The 25142-nt window shown below is 42.6% G+C and overlaps 1 protein-coding gene across 3 annotated transcripts in view; it reads left to right on the top strand.

Annotated features, from left to right (window-relative positions):
- Positions 1–25142, top strand: part of HSD17B4 (hydroxysteroid 17-beta dehydrogenase 4) — a 165241-nt gene that overhangs the window by 87296 nt on the left and 52803 nt on the right. For all 3 annotated transcript variants that reach the window (XM_075931960.1, XM_075931959.1, XM_006134501.3), the window contains exons 18-22: positions 1560–1629; positions 11819–11925; positions 12287–12373; positions 18092–18181; positions 23369–23507. In XM_075931960.1, the coding sequence (XP_075788075.1) occupies positions 1560–1629; positions 11819–11925; positions 12287–12373; positions 18092–18181; positions 23369–23507 (493 nt within the window). The remainder of the gene's footprint in view (positions 1–1559; positions 1630–11818; positions 11926–12286; positions 12374–18091; positions 18182–23368; positions 23508–25142) is intronic.

The following is a 25142-nucleotide window of genomic DNA, read 5'->3' as shown; positions in this document are numbered from 1 at the left end:
TAGAAGTGGGCCTCATCCTCCCTGATTGAATTTACATCGTTATCTCTAGCCTGATTCTTGCCTGCATATTTATACCTGCCTCTGGAAATTTCCACTACACGCATCTGACGAAGCGGGTCTTTGCCTACGAAAGCTTATGCTCCAATACATCTGTTAGTCTATAAGGTGCTACAGGACTCCTTTTCGCTTTTGCAGATCCAGACTAACACTGCTACCTCTCTGATACTTGACAACCTGTATTAATGGGTTGTTACTGGGCCACTTATCTTGAATGGTCCCTTAATTTAGCATAAGCAGTTAGCACATATTCTGTCTGTCTGTATCTTGTATTAGCTGTGACACTCTAGATACGTCTATACTTGGATTTGATCCACGGAAATTTTGTCATCCACGAGTGCTTAACCCCCTCTTCCTGAAAATGTTTCACTAAGGAAAGTGGAAGTGTGAATACTGCTTTGTTGGCAGTAGCACTCTCCTGCTGACAAAGCAATCCCCCCGTCCTCCCCCCGGAGGGTTGGAAGTATTTTCTGTAAAGGTGCTGACAAACAATTTTCACATATACTGATTTTTTTTTTAAAGTGACAAGACTGTGTTGACAGTATGTATACATACCCGCATTATACCTTTCCTAGATATGAGGAAGAGTTCTGGTTAGCTTGAAAGCTTGTGTCTCTCGCTAGCAGAAGTTGGTCCAATAGCATTTCATTTCAGTTGGTCCGATATTATTTCACCACAACATTGCTACTGCAACACTAAAAAAATCTGTCATCTTCAGATTTTCCTCACTTCTATATCTATTGCCTTCACTTCAAGTTAAATTATTTCCAGAAGTCATATAGTAAATTAAACATATTACTGTTTCTTTCCTCTTCCTTCATTAGAGTGCTACAGTTCTTCAGGCAGACCTGCTTAGCTTTTTCATATCAGGCCTGAATAATTATGAAGCCATTAAAAGTAATACTTCATGATTTGGCAATTGTGTCACTCTTCCAAAGGTGGAGATCTCGTAACATCTGTAACCGTGGCCTATAATTTATGCTGAAAAAAGTGGATCTGTTTTAAAATAAAGAAATTCTAAGTTATAACTGTGTTTCTAGAAACATGCACTTATCCTTCAGGCCCTGGCTATTTACAATAGCTTTTTGCACAAATCTGGATACAGTTCAATTTATTGAAGCATTTTAGGAAACATTTTCCTTTATCTTTGTCAAGTTTTTTTTGTGACTGGTTGATGTATGAGCACATTTTTTTTTTTTTTTTTTTTGCTTTCCTCCCTCTCCCTCTCCCCCCCCTTCTCCTCCCGTTTGGCAACTGTACTATTCAGTCATATGCCAAGTCCAGATGCAGCTCTTGGCATTCTGCCTTTCATCTTTGGCAGTTGTCTCTATACCATGGCAGGTGTTGAAAATAACATTTAATTTATATTTTTCCTTGTTATAGATTTCAGCATCAGACCACTAGTTAAGCAGATTCTGATACATTCCTCCCACAACCACAAGTTGCATGTGGCTAGTGTTAGGTTTTTTTAAAAATTTTCCATTTTAATTTTGTTTCCACAGGCTGCCTTGTATCGCCTTAGTGGGGATTGGAATCCTTTACACATTGATCCCGGTTTTGCTGCTCTTGGAGGTGAGATTTGAGGAACAGGGTGGGGTTTTTTGTTTGTTTGTTTGCTGGGGTTTTGTTGTTGTTGTTTTGGTTTTGTTTAGAAAGGAACAGTTAGTATTATGTGAAAATATTGTTTAGTTTGTCATTTAGTTTTAGTCAACACATTTGAGGAGAGTCATAAAAACAAACATACTTCGACCCTTTTTAAAGTCTCTTCTTAAAGCTTAAACATTAAATGTTCCATTTGTCAGTCAAAATAATGTACAACATACACTTTTTTTTTTAAACATTGCTGCTTTGGTTGCAGTGTAGGCACAGTCTTTTGTTTTCCCCTGAAGGAAAGCTGGTCTTCCATTTTTTTTTTATGTTGGTGTATCCTTTCATCCCATCCTGCCGCTTTCTCTAGTTTCCTCTTATCTTAAATAAAGTCTCTAATCTGAAGTTTACTGCCTTAGTACAAAAAGTTCATTTGATACCTTTTTGAAGCCAGGTCTACAGAACTGTTCCGAGAACCGCCATTATCGCATAGAATTGATTAACTTGATAATTTCACATGCTAAACTGAGTAACATTAGGGGTTATTTGTTGATGAGATAGACTCTATTCCGCCTCAGGCAAATTACCTAAGAACAATGAGTTTTTACAAACACCATACTAGTAGTACAGAGTTACTTTGCTCAAAAAGATAAGAATTTGAGTTGGGAGTAGTGGTGGCTTAGTCACAACCTACAGAGGGGTAGCAGAGTTAGTCTGTAACAGGAAAAACTTAAACAGTCATCTGAAGAAATGGGTTTTGCCCACGAAAGCTCATGATACCATCTACACTTTTTGTTAATCTTTAAGGTGCTACTAGACTATTTGTTGTTTAAGTTTTTTAGTCACAACCGTAAGCCCTGTAAATTATACTGACCAAAGTAGTAATGTGTACAGGCACCACCCCTTCTTTCTCTGTCTTTCTCAAATATTTGCATGGCTATTGAGACACATTAGCAAGTCCTGGAATTCCCTCCCAGTGTGATACACCAGATTCCCATTGTCGTCTCATTCAGATACTTCCTAAAGATCCACTGCTTCCAAAAACATATTAGTATTCTCTCCATCTTTAACGGGGGGGGGGGGAACAACAATACTTAAGCTAGCTTTTTATCTCCCAGTACATTTTGCTATAGCTGTGACTCACTTTTAACCAGTCAGGTTCTTAAGGAGCAGGGACTTTGTGTTGCGCAGCACTGATGGTAGTTGACATTTATTGGTTATTTATTATTAAGTTTAACTATAGTCCCTGAGGAGATTGTGCTGATCCCCTTAATCGTGGGGTTTGTGTTGATGGTGACACAGGGTGGGCCGTGGGAAGAGACTATTTTCCGTGTGAGTAGGAACCTAGGTTTACATATCGAGGGCCTAATATTAAGAAAACATTGCTTACCAAAGGAAAGGAATCTCAGATTGCAGCACTCCTTCACTACTATATAGTGCAAGTAGTCTTTTGCAAAGCCAAATTAACATGGTAATTGAGAGTGCTTCTTCATTTGCCAGAACCTAGAGAACAGCTTCACTGGATTTGAGAAAGGACTTAAGTACCTTACTTGTGTGTCTAAATATAAAATTATTAATGAGATGAACAAATGACCTGAAAAGATTTTCAACTAGGGATGTGAATGCGTAACCAGGTAACAGCCGATTCCCCAGGAGCAGCACCCTACCTGCAACCTGTCATAAGCAGAGGGCTGCTCTATCCACGCTGTGCCCCCTGCAAGGAGCCACCAGCTAGCCCCACACAGCTGGTGGCTGAGGTCAGGAGCCCTGGAGGCTGCTCCAGCTGCGCTGGAGCGTGTCTCCACCCGGGATCCCACTTAGTCAGTTAACTGGTTAAATGTTAATTTAACCTAACATTTAGTCAGTTAACGGATTAATTGGGATTTTAAATCCCTATTTTCAACAAGTGATCTCTTAAATTTTATTGTGCGTTTGCTTGGGACAAACTCACATCCTTTTTTGTTTTAGCTTTTCAAGAGCACCTTAAATGATCATGTTTTTCTTTCACAAATGTACACAGAAAGAAAATGTTAAGCTTATGTGCTCAGGTATTCCAGGATAATTAATTTGAAATTCACAAATATTGTCACAGAAGGAGTATTGTTATGTATAAATATGCACCGGTGTGGTCCCCATAACTGTACCATCTGGACACTCCCAAGTAATCAGAAATAATAATGACCTCCTTGCTTTCTCACTTTTATCTTAGTCTGTAGGAGAAATAACTTGGTTGGTTTATATGTTTTTTGAGTGCTTGTTAGTATTGGCATGCTTTGAAGAAAGCAATGAAGAAAAGGAAATGAGTTTTGCATTTAGCGGAAAGTGGTTTCTTGCTTGCATAAATGAGTTCCATAGTTTAAGTTCAGCTCCTGTGTAAATTATCTTGCCTGCATATTTGATTGACTGAATTGCCTCATATTGAATGACTGATTGACTATTTCAGTACAACATTGTTGGCATGGGAAGTTTTGATTATGAATTACAATACCAAGACCTCAAATTGGACACTTGAGTGTGCAGTCAGTGTAGAGAGAAATGCATCAAGCGGATGGTCACACTAGCTTGTATTTCTAAGCAAATGTTTTGTAACTACCAGAAGGTTTTCAGGATGTGCAGCTTCATTCCTCTCTTGTGTTTGTCTCACTAGTTCCCAGTCTCAGTGTTCTTGCATGCAGGAATTTTAAATCTATGTCTGATCGGATGGGTTACTTTTTCTGGCCTTCTAGATAAACTGGTGTCTCTTTGATAGCATGGCCATTTGTGTAGCTGTTCGCATTGAGAAATCCAAAAGAGTCCCAACACTTCAATCTGAAAACAGCCTTAAGGAAGTCGCTTTTTTGAAGTATATCTTTCATCTTACCAGTATCACTTTTGTCTTGCCTGGATTTAGCTTTCATTGGTTGCCCTTCATGAAGGCATTAAGAAAGTTGGCATTGTACCGACTTCGGTTTTGATGCCTACATATTTGCCAATGTATGGTAAACTAACCAGAGGAATGGCAAAAGTCACATTGCTGATACACAGACTACTCCTGGACAACTTTCCAACCCTTGATCCAGCATGTGGGTCCACTAATTTTGTTCCAAAAAAGTTGCTAGTATTTATTTAATGTAAATAAAATTTCACTTACTCCTGCATTCAGAAATGGTTAACTGTTTTGGCTGAAATTGTGCTAGAGTTCGTTTTGAGGCAGACATCCAGCATAGAAAATTTCAGCCCAAACAATTAAAGTTGTTAAAGCTATAAATACCCGAAAACTGCATTATATAATGGGAAGTGACAGGCAACCTCAGTAGGTGGCATGACTGCTCCAGAGTCTAGATTCCATTCATATTTAAATATATGTATATAATCATAGAAGCTATATCTTTACGAAGCTATGTATTGAATTAAGGCTGTCAAGCCATTAAAAAAATTAATTGCGATTAATTGCACGCACTGCCCCTTTGAAGCACGGCCCTGGCGCCTCAAAGGGGCAGTGCATTAGGAGCCGGGGATCAGCTGGAGACCCCAGCTGACCCTGGGTTCTGTGCAGCACTGCCCCTTTCAAGCACAGAAGTGGCTCTTCAAAGGGGCAGCGCCACACGGAGCCGGGGATCAGCTGGGCACTCCACCTGATCCCCGGCTCCTAATGCACTGCCCCTTTGAGGCACCAGGGTGGCACTTCACAGAGGCAGCACTGCACAGCTTCTCAGGACAGGAATCATGTCTACTTCAGTCTCTTGTGTTGCATGTCTCATAATAGGTCATAGTTTTTTGGAACTTGTGTTACTATTATATAATATACAAAATACTATAATCAGGGCTCGACAAATTATAGAAAACCCTACTCACCAGATAAAAAAGGTACTCGCCACCCTCCCCCCCAAAAAGGAATTTGGCATAAATTCCTAATAAGAATAAGAACAGTAATTACTAATACATTCTTAATAAATATCACCCAAGTTATTAATAAACACCTTAGAAATGTCTACCTTTTCCCTCTTCTGCCATGTCTCCTCCCCTTGCTCCATCAGCTCCCCTGGTGCCTGCTGTCCCCCAATCCCTCACTCTCCTCAGCTGTCCTGACTCCTGCCCTTCTCACTGCTCTGAGCCCTCCTGAGACCTGCCCCCCTTCACCAGCCCTTCCCTCCCCGCTGTACCCACTCTTTAGTAGCCCCACTCTGATTATGTGAGCTACCCCTCCTCATCCCCTCTCCTAACACCTCCCTTTACGCCTGCCCTGCCTCTCTCCTCTGGTGCTGATTCATCCCCTGCAGGTGCCTGCCCTTCTGCTTCACCCCCAGAATCTCCTGGCACCTGCACCCTCCTGGTGCCTCCCCCTTCCCTCACTGCCCCTGCCCCCTTTGCCCTCTTTTTCCCTGATACCCACCCCCTCAGCACCCTCGCCCCCATTCTCCTCATGATCCTGTGTCCTCACACATGCATTGCTCCATCTCCACCTTCCTCATGCCCACCCCTTCTTTCAAGCCTTCTCCCTGCACCTTCCCCTCTCCCCTCTAGCTCCCAGTGCCCTTACCCTCTCCTCTCACAGCATCACCCTGTTCCCCCGTCCCAATGACACCTCCCTCCTGCCCTTTTCCTCATTGTCTCCACTTGGCCCCCTGGGATTTGCCTCTCCTGCACCCCTGTCCCTTGGTGCCTTCCCCTTTCTTCTTCTTCTCCTGATCTCCCCTCTCCTCCCCTCCGCACAAGCCCCTTCCCCATATTTTTCCCCTCCCCATCTCTCCTCACAGCCCAGCCCATTCTCCTCCCCCAGGGACAGCTCTAGGTTTTTTGCTGCCCCAAGCAAAACATTTTTGGCCCCCGCCTTTTTTTGTTTTCTTTTACACGTTTGCATTTTGCAATGGGTTTTGTTTGTTTTCATTTTTGTCCCAGCATTTTAGCTCTATAAATAGCAAATAGCATTTTCATTCATTTTTTTCCATAAAGGTAAAGGCGCTTCAAGTGAACTCCCCCTTTGACTCACTGCTGGGTCACAGCAGCTTTTTCCCTGGCCTATCCAGCCCCTCTCTATGGACAAGCACCCCTCACTCCCGACCCACAGGGGAAGCAGGGTGCAGGGACAGCACAGAGCCAGACGGGTGCAGGGATCAGTGGAGGAGGAGGGGACAAGAGTGGCGCGGGGAATGGGAGGCACAGAGCCAGAGGGACGCAGGGATGGCGGGGGGGAGAAGCAGCGTGCGGGATGCGGTGGAGACACGGGAAACGGGACGTGGGGAACGGGAGGGGCAGAGGGATCGGGGTCTAGGAACAGTGCAGGGAATGGGCAGCACAGAGCTGGGGGGGCAGAGATCGGGGGAGCAGGGTGCGGGGTGCAAGGGCAGCGCAGAGCCAGAGGGAGAGCAGGGTATCCGGGGTGGAGGGGCCCAAATGTGGCGCGGGGCAGGTTCAGCGAGCTGGGCGGTTGGCCGGGAGCGGTCTCTTGCCGGTGAGGGGGCTGGGGCCGTGGTAGGACTGGAGCCGGCGGGTGGGACCTGGCTGCGCTGTGCACCGCAGCCAGCTGCCGGGGACATGAAGCCCTTCAAAATCATCTGCCGGTGCTCCACCTCCTTGCGCCACAGCTGCACGCGGGCAGCCCGGTGCTGAGAATCGCCGCAGTTCCCCCTTCCAAGCGGCGCTCTGCTCCTCCCGGCCAGTGGATCGGATGGGGCTGCGCCACCCGTAGTGCGGGCTTCGGCCAGCCTGTTACAACCGCCCATCAGGCCAGTCCGCTCCTGCACTCGACAGCTGGCAAAATCTACTCACCACAGGCGAGTGTATTTGTCGAGCCCTGACTATAATATATATAATTATAATATAATATAACTATAATATACAGAATAAATTATAATCTCTCTGCATATGTGTCATTTAATTTGAACTAATATTAATAATTAATATTAACAAGCAGAAGGGATGCATGCCAAAATAGGGAAGTATGTAAATATTATTTAATCTGTTAAGTTGAAGTTGTATTCAAGTAGACAGGGCCCTGTGACATTGATTTATGGGTACATAGGGAATTAGCTAATGCAACTTTGGAGCTAACAACTAATCTTCAAGAATTCATGGAGGATGAATAAATTCTTAAGAGGTCTAGAGAAGGGCAAACATTATCCCGCTTTTAAAAAGGGGAACAGAGAGGAACCAAAATAATAGATCGTCAGCATCACTGGAAAGATACTGCAACAAATTATTAATCAATCCGTGAGTAAGCATCTAGGCTGTGTCCTCATTGGCGCGATCTTGCGCAAACGCGGCCGCTTTTGCGCAAAAACATGCTGCCTGTCTACACTGGTGGGGAATTCTTGCACAAGAACACTGACGTTCTAATGTGTGAAATCAGTGCTTCTTACACAAGAACTGTCTCGCTCCTGCTCAGGAATAAGCCCTCTAGCACAACTGTTCTTGCGCAAGAGGCCAGTGTAGACAGGCACCATGAATTTCTTTTGCAAGATAGCCCGATGGCTAAAATGGCCATCGGCGCTTTCTTGTGCAAGAGAGCGTATACACTGGCATGGAAGCTCTTGTGCAAAAACAAATCTCTTGCGCAAAGGCACATGCCAGTGTAGATGCTCTCTTGTGCAAATACTTTAATGCAAGAACTTCTGCATTGTAGAGTATTTGCGCAAGATCATACCAATGTATTCGTAGCCCTAGGGGATAACAGAATTATAAGGAAAATCCTGAATGAATTTGTCAAGAACAAATCATGTCAAATCAACCTAATTTCCTTCTTTAACAGGGTTACTTGCCTAGTGGATAGTGGGAAAGTATTAGTTCTGATAAATCTTGATTTTTAGTAAGGTATTTCACTCAGTCCTACAGGACATTCTCATAAGCAAAGTAGAGAACTGTGGTCTAGATGAAATTACTGTAACATTGGGAGCACAGGTTTGAGATCTTACTTATTGAATGCAAAGGGCTTATCAAAAGGTAGCTCATAAGAACGGCCGTCAGACCAAAGATCCATCTAGCCCAGTAGCCTGTCTGCCGACAGTGGCCAACACCAGGTTCCCCAGAGAGGGTGGACCGAAGACAATGATTAAGCGATTTGTCTCCTGCCATCCTTCTCCAGCCTCTGACAAACAGAGGCCAGGGACACCAATTCTATCCCCTGGCTAATAGCGTTTTATGGACCTAACCTCCATGAAATTATCTGGCTTCTCTTTCAACTCTATTATAGTCCTAGCCTTCACAGCCTCCTCTGGCAAGGAGTTCCACAGGTTGACTACACGTGTGTGAAGAAGAACTTTCTTTTATTAGTTTTAAACCTGCTACCCATTAATTTCATTTGGTGTCCTCTAGTTCTTCTATTTAGGGAACTAATAAATAACTTTTCTTTATCCGCCCTCTCCACACCACATAGTTTTATATACCTCTATCATATCCCCCATCGGTCTCCTCTTTTCTAAACTGAAAAGTCCCAGTCGCTTTAACCTCTCTTCATATGGGACCCATTCCAAACCTCTAATCATTTTAGTTGCCCTTTTCTGAACCCTTTCCAAGGCCAAAATATCTTTTTTGAGGTGAGGAGACCACATCTGTACACGGTATTCAAGATGTGGGCGTACCATAGTTTTATACAGGGGCAGTAAGATATTCTGTGTCTTACTTTGTATCCCTTTCTTAATAATTCCTAGCATCCTATTTGCCTTTCTGACCGCTGTTGCACACTGTGTAAGTTTTCAGAGAACTATCCATGATAACTCCAAGATCTCTTTCCTGATTTGTCATAGCCAAATTAACCCCCATCATACTGTATCTATAGTTGGGGTTATTTTTCCTGATGTGCATTACTTTACACTTATCCACATTAAATTTCATTTGCCATTTTTGTTGCCCAGTCACTCAGTTTGACGAGATCTTTTTGGAGTCCCTCACAGTCTGCTTCTGTCTTGACTATTCTAAACAGTTTTGTATCATCCGCAAACTTTACCATCTCACTGCTTACCCCTTTCTCCAGATCATATATGAATAAGTTGAAAAGGATTGGTCCCAGGACTGACCCTTGGGGGACACCACTAGTTACCTCTCTCCATTCTGAAAATTTACGATTTATTCCTACCCTTTGTTTCCTGTCTTTTAACCAGTTCTCAATCCAAGAAAGGACCTTCCCTCTTATCCCATGGCAATGTAATTTACACAAGAGCCTTTGGTGAGGGACCTTGTCAAAGGCTTTCTGAAAATCTACTGGATCACCCTTGTCTGCATGTTTGTTAACTCCTTCAAAGAACTCTAATAGATTAGTAAGACATGATTTCTCTTTACAGAAACCATGTTGACTTTTGTCCAACAAATTATGTTCTTCTACATGCCTCACAATTTTATTCTTTACTATTGTTTCGACTAATTTGCCTGGTACTGAAGTTAGACTTACTGGTCGGTACTTGCCAGAATTGCGTCTAGACCCCTTTTTAAATATTGGTGTCACGTTGGCTACCTTCCAGTCATTAGGTACGGAAGCCGATTTAAAGGATAGGTTACAAAGCACAGATAATAGTTCAGTAGTTTCCCATTTGAGTTCTTTTAGAACCCTTGGATGAATGCCATCTGGTCCCGGAGATTTGTTAATATTAAGTTTTTCTGTTTGTTCCAAAACCTCCTCTAATGACACTTCAATCTGGGACAGTTCCTTAGATTCATCACCCACAAAGGACGGTGCAGATTTGGGAATCTCCTTAACGTCCTCAGCTTTGAAGACTGAAGCAAAGAAATCATTTAGTTTCTCCGCAATGGCTTTATCGTCCTTGATTGCTCCTTTTATATCTCGATTGTCTAGGGGACCCCCAGGTTTTTTTAGCAGGCTTCCTGCTTCTAATGTACTTAAACATGTTGTTATTTCTTTTTGAGTTTTTGGCTGCTAGCTGTTCCTCAAAATCTTTTCTTGCTTTTCTTATTACATTTCTACACTTGATTTGACAGTGTTTATTTTCCTTTCTATTTATCTCACTAGGATTGGACTTCCACTTAAAAGATTCATTAAAGATGCCTTTTTGTCCCTCACTGCTTCTGGTTAAGCCACGGTGACTCTCTTTTTAGGTCTCTTGCTATGTTTTTTAATTTGAGGTATACATTTAAGTTGGGCCTCTATTATGGTGTCTTTAAAAAGTTTCCATGCAGCTCGCAGGGATTTGGCTCTAGTCATTGTGCCTTTTAATTTCCATTTAAATTAATGGAAGTTAATACTGGGTGTGGTACTATTCAGATCCAGTATTTGGTATTTTCATTAATGACTTGACTTTGCTTATAAAGCCTGTTAATGATTTCAAGCTGGGAGGATTGCAAGCATTGGGAAGAAAGAATTACAATTGAAAACAAGCTTGACAAAATTGGTCAGATATCAACACGTTGAAATCCAGTAAAGACAAATGTAAAATATTTCACTTAAGATGGACAAATCAAATTCACAACTGCAAAATGGGGAATAAGTAGCTAGGAAGTAGCACTGCTGAAATCCATCTGAGGGTTATAGTGGTTTATAAATTGAATACCAATCAACAACGTGCTGCAATTGTGAAGAAGACTAAAACTATTCTGGGGTGCATTAACAAGAGCATAGAAGTACCAAGGAACTGGGCTGTCCTCAGCTGAAATACTGTATTCAGTTTGGGGTGGACTATTCATTGTTTTTAGGAAGGATGGGGGTAAATTGGAGAGAGTCAAGACAAGAGCAAAAAAAATGGTGACAGGTTTAGAAAACCTGATCTATGAGGAGGAAAGGCTTTAAAAAACTGGCTGTGTTTTTAGTCCTGACAGGAGAAAACTGAGTGAGGACCTGATGGGTCTTTCAATATATTAAGGACTATTATGAAGACGACTGTGATCCATTGTTCTCCATATCCACTGATCGTACGAGAAGTAATGGGCTTAGTTTGCCCCAAGGGAGATATACGGTAGATATTAAGAAATCTTTCTCTAGCTATAAGGGTAATTAAGCTCTGGAAAAAGTTTCCAAAGGAGGTTGTGGAATCCCTATCACTGGAGGTGTTCAAGAACAGATTGGAAAATACCTGTCAGGCCTAGTCTAGGTTTATTTGGGGTTGCCTCAGCATAGAGGACTGGATATGATGACATCTTGACACTCCTTCCAGCCCTATAGTTCTATAATTTGAGTATAAAGATGCATATTAAAATGTAGGCCTTTGAAAAAGAGCAAACCATGTACATTAAAACATTTGTTTTAAAACAGGATTTCAGAAACCCATACTGCATGGACTGTGTTCATTTGGTTTTGCTGCCAGGCATGTTTTGAAGCACTTTGCAAATAATGATGTGACCAGATTCAAGGCAATTAAGGTCTGTTCTTGGCAGTTAATTTTTTCCCTTGATTATTCAGCTATTGAAGTAGTTACTGTTAATTACATTTTCTGGGGTGGGAAAGGACTTGAGGTTTGTCCGTACAAACTTGTATTAAATCAGTCTATTCCGCTAACAGATTACTCACTTTGCTTTTTACTTAATAGTCTACTTTCAAGGATGTAGCAAGCATGTTTCTATAAATATTATTAGTCTACTTTGAAATTACATGTGTTCTGAACAGTTTTCCTGTTTCAATTAATTGTATCCTCTAAATTGCACAATTACTCCTATTGAATGTTTTTATTTAGAAATAAATAAAGCAAAATCTGAGTGTCCCCCTCCTTTGTGTTTTTGGCAGGTCCGTTTTGCCAAACCAGTCTTTCCGGGACAAACTCTGCAAACAGAGATGTGGAAGGAGGGAAACCGAATTCACATTCAAACCAAGGTTAGAATAGTGAAACTCAGGCTTTAACAAAGAGTGGTAAAAGTATATATTTTTTCTTTTTGAAGGGGGCGGGGGGGGGGGGGGAAACAAAGCAGTTCATCAAGCATAGCTCTGAAGAAAAGAAGTCTGATGTCACTACTTTTTTCCATCTAATACTAATGATTTTCTGCTGTTATCAAGATTACATATTCAGTTACTCGAAATAACATTGTTCATCAGAACTCCCTCAATTCAGGGATTTTTATAGCATCTGGATTTCAGATTAAGTGCATTGTATTATTTTTGTAAATATAGCTTTTGGGGTTTATATATATTTCATGGAATACAAAGGTAAAAATTGCAAGATGGTTCCCTTCAATGTCTCTCTTTTAGGCTTTCTCACCACATAAATTTCTATCTGTTTAACTGAATTGCTTTAGCTGAACAGGTTCAAACACATGGGTAGACACTATCTTGTTTTGGTTTAGCTTAAACCTGTTCTAAAGACAGTCTGCACCAATTTAATTTAAAATGACTAAATGAACTTGGTTCTAAACCAAAATAGGAATATCCGCACATTTTATGTACCAATTTAACTAAATCCGTTTAAAATCTCACCATAAGTTAAATTAGTTCCAATGTGTGCATAGACAGCCCCTAAATGAAATTTAAATCATTCTAGGTTTTCAGTTTTTCCTTGGCTGATTTCATCAGTAGAGTGAATACTAGTGTTAGGGTCTGATGGGTTTCTCATGGCTTGATCATCAGGGGTGTGTCTAGACTACATGCCTCCTTCGACGGAGGCATGTAGATTAGCCAGATCGGAAGAGGGAAATGAAGCCGCGATTAAAATAATCGCGGCTTCATTTAAATTTAAATGGCTGCCCCGATCTGCCGATCAGCTGTTTGTCGGCAGATTGGGGGAGTCTGGACGCGATGCCCCGACAAAGAAGCCTTTCTTCATCGACACAGGTAAGCCTCGTGAAACCAGGTTTACCTGTGTCGATGAAGAAAGGCTTCTTTGTCGGGGCATCGCGTCCAGACTCCCCCGATCTGCCGACAAACAGCTGATCGGCAGATCGGGGCAGCCATTTAAATTTAAATGAAGCCGCGATTATTTTAATCGCGGCTTCATTTCCCTCTTCCGATCTGGCTAATCTACATGCCTCCGTCGAAGGAGGCATGTAGTCTAGACACACCCCAGTAGAGGTATGTTGGAGTTTCCCAGAGGAAACTCGGTTTTCCTATTCTGAGCATCCCCTTTTTATAATGTGTCTATGCCTTTATTCTATGTATTTCTGTAAGTGTCCACCCTCTTTTCTCTTATTGGTCTGTCCCTTGGAAACTTAAGGGATCCCAGTTTTCTATAGGCTGAGTGAGTTCCCTTTATTCTCATTAGTACTGATGTACAGTCTGTATTCTACAATTAAGACACATGTCTGAGATGGATGTGCCTTTACAGTATATTTATGATTTTATATTATTCTTCTGAGTAACTTTGTGCAATATTATCACTTGATATCTCCTTTCCCTTAATCTTAGGGCACTGGGTGGTTTTCGTAGCTTTACATATATCGCTTGTATGCATATATGCCTCTGACAGCATGTTGTTGGTTTCTTGTAGTTTCTCGATGTTTAGAGCCTGCAGGGAAGCCTCCCCGGGAGCAGAGGTGCCAACTTCCAGGGAGGAGGTTTCGCTGCCACCCATCTACTCCCCTCACCCAGTCAGGGCCAACTGAGCCATCTGCCGAGATGAACCCTGACCTCACCCGCAGCTCCACTGCACCTCCTTTCCCCTCTCTTCCCCAAGACTAAACTTTCCATAGTCTAATAATGTCTCTGATTGAAGAAGAGCTTTTGATACTTCCTTGCGGGTACTGGGTAAGCATTATCTTCTACTCATCTACCTAGATTCATCAGTAATCTGGAGTCCAGGGAGATTACTGATGAACCCAAGAAGATGAATAGTACATAGTACCTCCACAGCCACCCTGGAACCTGTATGGGGCATAATGAAGCAAAAGCTTCCCCTGCCAAACCTGCAATCAGGCAACTTTTAAAGAATAAACTGTTAAATGCAGTACATTTAGGTTTTTGGTGCTTAGGCTGCGAATTTTGGAAGCACTTAATAAAGCACTGTAATGTTCATGATAATCATTGTGTGCTCACCACTGTGCACATATTGGGGAATATGACCCTACCAACTCTTTCAAGGCTCTTATGTTCTGACCAACAGATGGGCTTATCTCAAAGGGATACAAAACTCCTCAGGAAGGAAAAGGAGCCATGCATACATTTTGTTGACTCACATGTAGGTTGATGAATTAAAGTTCATAGTCTTTTAGGAACAACAAGTGGTTGGCACTGCAGTTGCATTATCTCATCTTTAATTATTTTCAAAAGTTTCATTAACAAATACCCATTAGTCTTCCCTTAAAAACAAATGCAAATTTTAATGTATTCTAAAGCATTGTGTATAAGACATCCAGTTACAGGTTTTATTAACCATCAGTCACTTAATACTGGCTTTATTAAGTTAACTGCGTCGAAACATTCCAGGTCAGGATTTGTGATTACGAAATCAACTAGGGTATGTTTGGCCTCCGTTGTCTGGATATTTGTGATCTCTGCTTAGTTTCCCTTATCTATTGTTTTATAGGGTAGAGGTAGCTTACGAACCTGACAGCATAAATTACACTTGGTCCTTGTCCCAAAGTGTTTATGCGATCGCATAAAATGCAGTGAAACAACAAAACAAAAGGGAAAGATGGAGTTTTGTTGCTAAGATTCTGCAGTTACTCAGCAACAAAGTCTTGTGCACGTGTTTTTTATATGAAAGTACTGAATATGTATCCTCTCTTTTAAAGGAGCAATGTTGAGTTGAAATCCATTCCTTAGGTGGAAAAAAAAAAAAGTAAAAAGGCGTTTCAGATCACTTATCCCTGAGTCCTCTGTCATTTTTTTTATAATTTGACATCAAAGAATCTATTTTATATTGCTTAAAACTTTTTAATTCTTCCTGTTGCTGCCTTAAAGACCCACAAAAACAGGGGAGCAGCAACAATAACTACGCACACAGTACTGTCAAAGGCATCTCTGCATAAAGTAAATATATGGGAAAAACAGAGCAAAATCATTTCTCTTTGAACTATCTCAGGGTTTGTGTACACGAACATTTGTTTCTTGGTAAGCTGGGATATGAATCTAGCCTGTCTCTGTGGACTTCACCGACATGCATGAGCAATTTGTTAATGTGCTTTGATCTAGTCCTCTTTGAAACAGGGCTAGATCAAAGTTCATCAGTGAAGTGTTAATGTGAATTAGTGATGTTGGCAGAAATATTTAGTCCATGGGTAGGCTAGTGAAAGGTAGATGAACATCCTGATAGTTTGCTGTGGGCTAATTGCTTATGTAAACCAGTAACTTCAGCTGTCCTTTGTAACAACAGAAGGACATTTTCTAATAGAAGCATGATTTTTAAGTTTATGGTAGAAGAGAGATGATTTTTGCACAAGAACAGATTATCTTGCCACCTCAAAAAAAGTAAAGGTTAAGATTTCTTAGAGAAATGTCTCAAGAGGTAGCCATCTTAGTCTGTAACTTTAAAAACAAGTAGTCCTATAGCACCTTAGAGAGACTATCAAAAATATATATACAGTAAAACTCCATTAGTCCAGCATCCAATGCTCCGGGACTCCTGATGGTCCGGCACCATCAGGAACCCGGAAGTGCTGGGGCAGCCGGACAGGCTTCCCCCATTCAGCTGCTGCTGAAAATGACCAGCAGCTGAATGGGGAAGCCGGGAGCAGAGCAGCTGGGGTGCTGCCGGGTTGGTCCCGCAGTGCCGAGGGGCGGCGCTACGGGACCAACCCGGTAGCACCCCAGCTGCTTTGCCCCAGGCGTCGGGATTCAGCCGCTGCTGAAACTGACCAGCAGCGTCAGTTTCACCAGCAGGCTGAATCTGGACGCCTGGGGCAGAGCAGCTGGGGTGCTGTGGGGTTGGTCTTGTAACGCCGCCCCTTGGCGCTGCGGGACCAATCCGGCAGGACCCCAACTGCTCTGCCCCAGGGGTCCCCAAGTCAGCCGCTGCTGAAACAGACCAGCGGCTGATTCCAGGAAGCCCCGGGCAGAGCAGCTCTGCCCGGGGCTTCCTGGAACCAGCCGCTGGTCTGTTTCAGCAGCGGCTGAATCGGAGACCCCAGGGGCAGAGCAGCTGGGGTCCTGCCGGGTTGGTCCCGCAGCCCCGAGGGGCAGCGCTACAGGACCAACCGGGCAGTACCCCAGCTGCTCTGTCCCAGGCGTCCCCAAGAGCAGCTGGAGTGCTGCTGGGTTGGTGCCGTAGCGCCGCCCCTCAGCGCTGCGGGACCAACCCGGCAGTACCCCAGCTGCTCTATTGCAGGCATCCCCAATTCAGCTGCTGCTGAAACTGACCAGCAGCGGTTGAATCAGGGATGCTTGGGGCAGAGCCGGACTATCGTAAGGGGAGGGCTATGCGGGGTCTGGGATGGCATCCCCTCCCACCCCACTCCAGACCCCTCATAGCCCCCCTTCTGATAGTCTGGCATATCTGATAATCCGGCATCCCCTTGGTCCTAAAGGTGCCGGATTATCGGAAGTTTACTGTAATGAGAGTTTTCATGGGCAAATCCCACTTATTGAGATAAGCTTGAGCCTTAGGTCTACTCATTTTTAGAAGAGAAAAGTAATTTAAATAGCTTTAATTAAGCTGGTTACGTACTGTAGTCATATTCCCTTAGTGTTCATTTGAACAAATAGTTTATTTGTGGCTAGTATGTGCAGGCCTCCCAGTCTTGAAACTACAAAAGGAAAAACTATGTAGCACTTTAAAGACTAACAAGATAGTTTGATAGGTGATGAGCTTTCATGGGCCAGACCCACTTCCTCAGATCTTAGAGGGGTAGCCGTGTTAGTCTGAATCTGCAAAAGCGGCGAGGAGTCCTGTGGCACCTTATAGACTAACTGAAGTGTAGGAGCATAAGCTTTCGTGGGCAAGGACTCACTTCGTCAGATGCATGTCGTCTGACGAAGTGGGTCTTTGCCCATGAAAGCTTATGCTCCTACACTTCAGTTAGTCTATAAGGTGCCACAGGACTCCTCGCCGCTTTTCCTCAGATCTTATTCTGGAAGAGAATTGGCATGACCATATATACCAAAGGAATGCAATGAAATACTTTGAAGTGACAATTGAAGAGGTAATGCTCTCTAATGGATAGAGCACTGGAGTGGCACTCGAAATGCTTATCTGGGTTCCATTCCAAGCTCAGCCACTGGCCTGCCTAGTGACCCTGAGGAAGTCACAGCACATCTGTGCCTCAGTTTCCCTCTGTGTAAAATGTGGTTAATACTAATAGTTTTAAAGCACTTTGAGTTCTATTGATGAAAAGCTGTATATAAAAGCTATCTTTCTGTGTCTTGCTGTTGTGGTCCTACCCAGACAAATCTGTATTACTTGTTTTAAAAGAAAAAATCATCCTAATATTTGGGCATTTTTAATTCATCAAAGCAAACACAATTTTTCTGTTTCAGGCCTGTTTGTTAAAACTAATACTTTCTAATTTATTTCAAACCTGTTCTCCCATTGTTTTTCTCCCTTTCTGGAGCTTTTTAATTTTTAATGCATAAGACATAAAGAAGATAGCTTTGTTACTTTAAAATGTAGCTGTTTTGCTTTTCTTATTCTTCACTGATCCAGTGAGAATATAAATTTTCTTTTAATAGGTCAAAGAGACTGGAGAAATTGCTATTACAGGGGCATATGTAGATCTGACATCAGCCCTTGATAAACCTTCAGCTAAAGAGTCCATGAAGGTAAGGAAAAAGATACTTGGATCAACTTATGGAGAAGCATACTTAGGCTTTGCAGAATGTAAAGAATGTACAAAATGTTAGAGTTTTGTAGCACTCTTTCACAAGTGATGCGAGATGAGTAAACAAATACTGTAACACACATGCAAGTATTTTACTTTGAGTGCTTGCTTATGTCAATTTCAGTCTAGGTCTGTATTCACCTACCTATATGGTCATTGGAAATTTTTGCTTTAGTGTTATCTGTAAGGTCAGCTGTGGTGCACCTTGAGTGGCATGCTTATGGCCTGCTATATTAGGCACCACCAATCCTACGCCCCCTCAGTTTTTTCTTCCCACCTGTGATAATTGGTTGGAGCACTTCCTCTAGTTTAGCAAGAGCATTAGTAGTTCTTCACAGCCCATTGTCATCTTTGTATATCGTTTGTAAGTACATAGTCATTAAGTTAAGTACTAGGTTAGTTGGACAGTTAGTTCTGTTCTCCCAGCTTCAAACCATGATGCTCATGCAATAGGCTGATGCCTATGAGTCACTCCCATGACAGCTGTGTGAATTGCTTGGGGAAGTCCCATAGAAAGAACAAGTGCAGAATCTATAAAAACATTTTCCCGAGGACCCAGAAGGTTCATCATATCTGCTTGAGGGCCCTCCCTCAAAGTGGGTGTGCTTTGTCTTGTGTTAGAGCCCTCCCACTTGGACCCTACACCGAGAACCTCAGCATTAGTGTAGAGAGCAATGTAGGCACCAGGCTCCAACTGAGACCATTCCTCCTTCCTGGTGCTCAAGAAGCAGCAAAAGAAGAGGGAATATGGGCTTTGGGTGAAGGACATATGTCAGGCTATGTGCCCATCCTGGAGCTTCACGGGGGTACCACTGAAGAGCGATCCGGTTCAACTAGACACTTGTGTCTGACTCCCAGGAGTGGCAGGGGACCCTGGCAGGCCCTCATTGCCTGAAACAGCTAAAGAACAAGGAGGCCAACTGGCATCACAGGTGCCACACCTGGTTCCACACTCAGCTAAGACTCCAAAACTTTAAGGGCAAGTCAGTCATGGTTCCGTCCCATAGGGCAGTGTAGCACCTTCGGTCTCCAGACCATAGGCATAGATACCCATTTCCACATCCTCAGGCCCAGACCCTGAACTCTTGGTCTCCAGTCAACAGACCCAGGTCTCTGACGCTGTACTTCCCCCCTACGAGGAATGGGACACCAGAGTTGAAGCACGGGTTCTCTAACGCTACTTCCAGTGAGCTTTCCACCAAAAATTGCTGTGGTGCAGGTCACCTTTACCTAGATGACCTTCATCCATCTCCACTAGGGCTTCCTGTCGCAGCACCCATTTCCACTTTCCTAGCACTGCTTGATCCTTGTCTCACCAGTTGCCAACCATGGTCAGTCGACAGGCTTGGGCCTCAACACCTCTGGTCTGCTCGCTGGAAGGGTAATGGTCCAAGTTGGACTGGGTGTTGAGCTCCTTGCTAAAGAAGTGTGATTTGCCACTGAACCACGAGACTGATGCAACGTCTTCAGTAGCACCATGGCAGCAGGGACACTGGCCAAATCAATGGCCATACTGGAACCATTGAGGTGTATCTGTAATGCAAGTTCATGTTCCTGTCAATCCTCCTAGGCTGCCATGGAGAGGGAGTGGAATCCGCCCCTCCCATCACAATGTAAACATTAGTGTCTCCAAACAAAAGTAGAGGTGGGGCCCTCCCAAAAGGGCAGTTTCCCTAATGACTTCAAGGAGAATCAAGCCCTCTTTACAAGGGTGGCTACCAATTTGAACTTAAACATTGAGGAATTCATGGAGGAGTCTGAACTCTTTAACATGAAGTTGGTCTGGTTGTACCCTGCAGTGCCATTAATTCACAGGGTCCTCTTGAAGACTGAGCAGGACAGGGTGAAAGTGACCCTCATAGTGACAGTTTGGCCACACTGGCACTGGTTTAGCACGCTATGGGATTTTGTGTCATCATAGCTATTACTGAAGCTGGACCTGCTGTTTAAAAATCATGGCAGTCTTCTGTGTATGAGCCTTCAGTGCTGCAACTAATGACGTGACTGCTGCATGTGTAAGTGCCACTAGGCAGATTTGAACCTTTGACCTCTGGAGCCTCTACTGTTTGTGCTAAAAGCCAGCTGGCTCTCAGCCCATGCTGTAAAAGTCCCTTGTTCTTATCTGTTGCTGTAAGTGGGCTAATTGCTGCTGCATGGGACTGTGGGCCACACTAGATCTGTGGGTTACATGTGGTTTAATGCAGAGGAGCAAACGTGCTCTGCCAGGGTCTTGTTGGGCAGCAGAAAGCCCCCACCATAATAACTCTAACTCAGGAACCAATCCATGCAACAAACCTCGGTGCCAACTCTGCCCACATATATACACCAGCAACACGATCACAGGACCTAACCAGATCAGCCATACCGTCACTGGTTCATTCTCCTGCACATCTACTGAAGTAATATATGCTATCATGTACCAACAATGCCCCTCAGCTGTATACATCGGCCAAACTGGACAATCCCTACATAAAAGAATAAATGGACACAAATCAGATATTAGGAATGGCAACATACAAAAACCTGTAAGGGAACACTTCCATCTCCCTGGACACACAATTGCAGATCTAAAGGTAGCCATCCTGGAGCAAAAAAAACTTCAGGACCAAACTTCAAAGAGAAACTGCTGAGCTATAGTTCATCTTCAAGTTTGACACAATCAACTCAGGATTAAACAAAGACTGTGAATGGCTCGCTAACTACAAAAGCAGCTTCTTCTCTCTTGGTATTCACACCTCCAGATCAGCTACTAAAAGTGGGCCTCATCCTCCCTGACTGGATCCATCTTGTCATCTCTAGCCTGATTCTGGCCTGCATATTTATACCTGCCTCTGGAAATTTCCACTACATGCATCTGACGATGCAGGTCTTGGCCCATGAAAGCTTATGCTCCAACACTTCAGTTACTCTATAATATGCCACAGGACTCCTTGCCACTTTTGTATATTCAGACTAACACGGTTACCCCTCTGATACTTAGAAAGGAATCAACATGAGCAAGCCTGGGTTCAGGGTTCACAGTTTTAGCCCCTGGTGTGTGTGCATATTGGCTTTGATCACAGAATCATAGGACTGGAAAGAACCCCAGGAGGTCATCAAGTGCAAGACTAAGCACCATCTAGGCCATTCATGAGAGATGTTTGTCAAACCTGATCTTTCTTTTACACCTTCTCAAGCTGTTGGTCTTGTGGCATATTGGAGTCTCACATCCTCCCTATTTTCGATTTTTTTGATGCTGTGATATGCCAGGCATGCGCAATCTTGTTCCACATTGTGGTGTTCCTTGGTGTCTGTTCCCAGATTCATCCAGATGGTATTCAGTGCTACTGTGACTAAGCAGTTTTTCTGTTTGTCTGCCTTACATCTATCACTCCCCATCATCTCTATTCAAGTGCACGTTTGCAATCCATATACCTTGGGCAATTGCATACTGTTGTTAAAAATCCCTTTAGGATGTAACCTCTTGTAGACAATGATAGTTTTTCTTTAAGGTTGGCAGGATTGAAGGGTGTGGATGGGGTTGTGTAGTAGTCTCTTAAAAGTACAGTATTCAACTCCTTTTGTCAGGTTTGGTTTTGATCTGACAAAAATGCCTATCGATTCCCAAGAGTAAGATACATTAGGCATAAAATTTGAAGTCTAATGATATTCTACCTTGTATTTCATGCCAGAGTATTGCTAAAATTTCATTATAGCATATGTCCTATATTACATACAAAAAAAACAGAAAAAAATATTAAGGCTACAGAGTCAAAGCCAGGAATTAAGTCAGAATAAAGCTTGTTTGGGCCATTGTTCTGCTCTCAGTTCTGATGCCTCGTGCTACAGTGGCACCTCTGTTGTGCTGAGAAGCAACTGCAGTGAAAATCCTGCTTTTCCTCTGCAGTCCGGGGCTAGATCATGCACAGTACAGATGGAATGTTCAGAGAACTTAGTTATCAGACTCTTAACAAATCTCCAAGCAATGTCTTCTAACTGATTTTCTGAGGCTTGTACCTTGGTTACATTTTCAAGAGGATGGAAAAAACCAAAGCGCTTAAAGTAGAGAGATACCTGTGACAAATTTGTAGTCCCCTGCTCTAGAGCCCAGAGGTGCTTGAGTTTTCTCAGTGAAATGGTAAGAATTTTTTAACATGGGTAAAACAACTTATCTTTTTCTAATCTAGTTTTGAGAAGTGCCTAAGGCATTTTTTTCTGAAAATTTGTAAAATATTTTGGCCATCATAGAAAATTGCAGCCTGCATGGGTTAAAGTTTGAAAGTTTTATAAGCAACTGAAAATGATAATAGAATGTGTTGTAATGTAATGTGTAAAGCTGTCTTAATTTTAGGCAGAGATTATTGCAGAGCGTATAATATCCTATGTGCTATATATATATATATATATATATATACACACACCTAGATAGAGTAAGGTGAGTAAAAGATATCATAGTGTCTTTAACTCTGCCTTAACCTGATAACTGGACTGAAGGACTAAATGCAGATAAAATGTTAATATGGGATCAGCTTTCTAGATGCAAAAACTTATTAATTAATAACATGTATGTTTTAACAATCGTCAAAGGCTTAAAGACTAAATTACATGTAAAGTGTAAATATTTTTTTAGTCAAATAGTGTGAAACACCAAAAAGCACTCCATTCATGCTATTCGTTCGAATGTCCAGGGCAAAATGAATGTATGGAAATGTTAAAATCAATCTGTTTTTTGAAAGTTATTTCAAAAATAAAGGCAGGCCAATTTTTTATAATGCCATATTCTGTACTAGAATATACACTGCCTTATGGGGAAGGAGGCACAATTATACTTCAGATAAAATTAAAAGGAAATTTATAAGGCTTTAAATAATTCTGAAGGGAAAGCATATTCTAAATTACAAAGATAAATCCCAAGAACTATAAAGGCGTCTGAAATAGCTCTCAGAAATGATTCCACAGAACTTTTTTTTCGTAGATAGAATTTGCTGTCAACATGCTGGATGTGATTATTATGTGTTGAGGGAGATATTCCTGTTATATTTTAATGACTTCACAGAAGAGGTGCCTCAGGATGCTGTGTGAGAATAATAGTTAAAATTTTATTACATTTTAGCATAGCTTTCCATTTGAAATTTTCTGTACTTTACAGGCTTCAGGTCTGCAGAGTGACCTTGTGTTTGAAGAAATTAGTCGCCGCATCAAAGAGGTTGGGAATCAGCTGGTAAAGAAAGTAAATGCTGTATTTCAGTGGGACATCACTAAAGATGGAAAGACTACAGCACAGTGGAGTAAGTTATAGGTTTATTTAACTTATATAATACCCTGGTGAATTTTTTTTCATGAAGTGAGGTTAGTTATGAGCTTTCCAAGTAAGGCCTACAGAATTAATAGATGGGAATACTTAGTGGGCTTGAAAAAGTGAATGCGTATAGCTCAAGTGATAGTCTGTAGTCTGGCAGGAGCATGGATACTCCTGGACCAGAGAGCCTGGGAGCCTAAGGGCAGGAAGGCCAGATGGGGTTCAGGGCAACAGGGTCGACAGCTTGGCTGGGGTCAGCGCAGGACCAGGGCTGGAGTCCCATGGCAGCCCTGGGCACATGGGGCCAGAAGTCCCACAGCAGCTCACATTGAACCTAGGCTGCTCAGGGAGCCAGCAGCAGCTGGGCGAGAAGCCCAGCCAAGTTGGAACAGGGGGGTGCAGCACCGTGGTTACTGCCAATGGGCTTGGGGGCCTGTGGGAGGGATCCCTTGTCTAAATGGTCTGCTAGAGGACTACAAAGTTTGGTCCCCAGGCACCAAAGCCTCACAGTCACACATTATATGCATAAAATCAGGTAGATTGTTATCACCCTCATTTTTATGTAGCTATGCAATTCTCAGAGCCTATTGTCCTCCGCTTGTAATGCTTTGTTTGAATTGGTCTGGACACTTGGAGCAAGATGGAAACTTGCACGGTGGAAACTATAGTCTCTGTATACTATACCTCCTCAAACTAAGGCTGGAGGAGTCTTATGGGCTACGTTTGGTCATTGGGCTGAATTTTAAGGACATGCCACCATTTTTAGCGAAGAGTAATTCTAGGAGCCTTTAAGAGTCTTCCAAAAATGAGTTATTTTTCTCAATAATTTAAGAAACTGCCCCTCTTTGATTTACAGGGAGAAAAGGCATAGTCACTTCTGTGATTTCTCTTCCCTGTTCTTCTCCAATGAGATTCTGACTAACAAGGCTAATGGGCAGGACTTCGTGCTGTATATTGAACAGTGTGGCTTGACAGCTGTATTTTACTTTTCTGACATAGTGAGCTGTCCTCTGAGAAGATGGATGAGCTGCACTGATATAACAAGGGTGATGGATGCAGTAAACCCCATTTATCCAATCTAATTGGGAATGGGCCCAGATAGGATAATCAAATTCAGGTAATCTAGAGAATAGGCAAAAAGCTTCCGCCCCAGGCAGTGAGCCTCAGGTTGTCAGCCCTGAATGGGTTAATATAGAGATCCAGAGAAACGGAGGCTTGGATAAATGGGGTTGTACTGTATCTAAATAGAAAGCTTTCGAGGAAGACAAAATCTTTCTTCAAATCAAAATAGGACAAAAGTAGATTTTACAAGATTCAACCTTGAGGACATCCTGTATAATTGGATCAAATTGGAGAAGTGATCAGAAATAAATAGGATGAAATTCTGTAAGAACAAATGCTACATACTACACTTAAAAAGGAATAATCAGATGGACAAATACAAAATGGGAAGTGACTGCCTAGGAAGGAAATAGGGATGTGAATGGTTAACCAGTAAGCCTTACCTATTAGCTCACTTTAATGGGTGAGGCTTACCGGTTCTGGTTAAACAGTGGGGGTTGGAGCAGTCCTGGGGAGCTCACTGCAGGCAGGGACATTCCAGGTGGCTACAGTGGTCCCTGTC

Source organism: Pelodiscus sinensis, chromosome 6 (genome assembly GCF_049634645.1).
Source record: "Pelodiscus sinensis isolate JC-2024 chromosome 6, ASM4963464v1, whole genome shotgun sequence".
Classification (NCBI taxonomy): domain Eukaryota; kingdom Metazoa; phylum Chordata; order Testudines; family Trionychidae; genus Pelodiscus; species Pelodiscus sinensis.
This window is presented reverse-complemented; position numbering and strand designations above follow the sequence as displayed.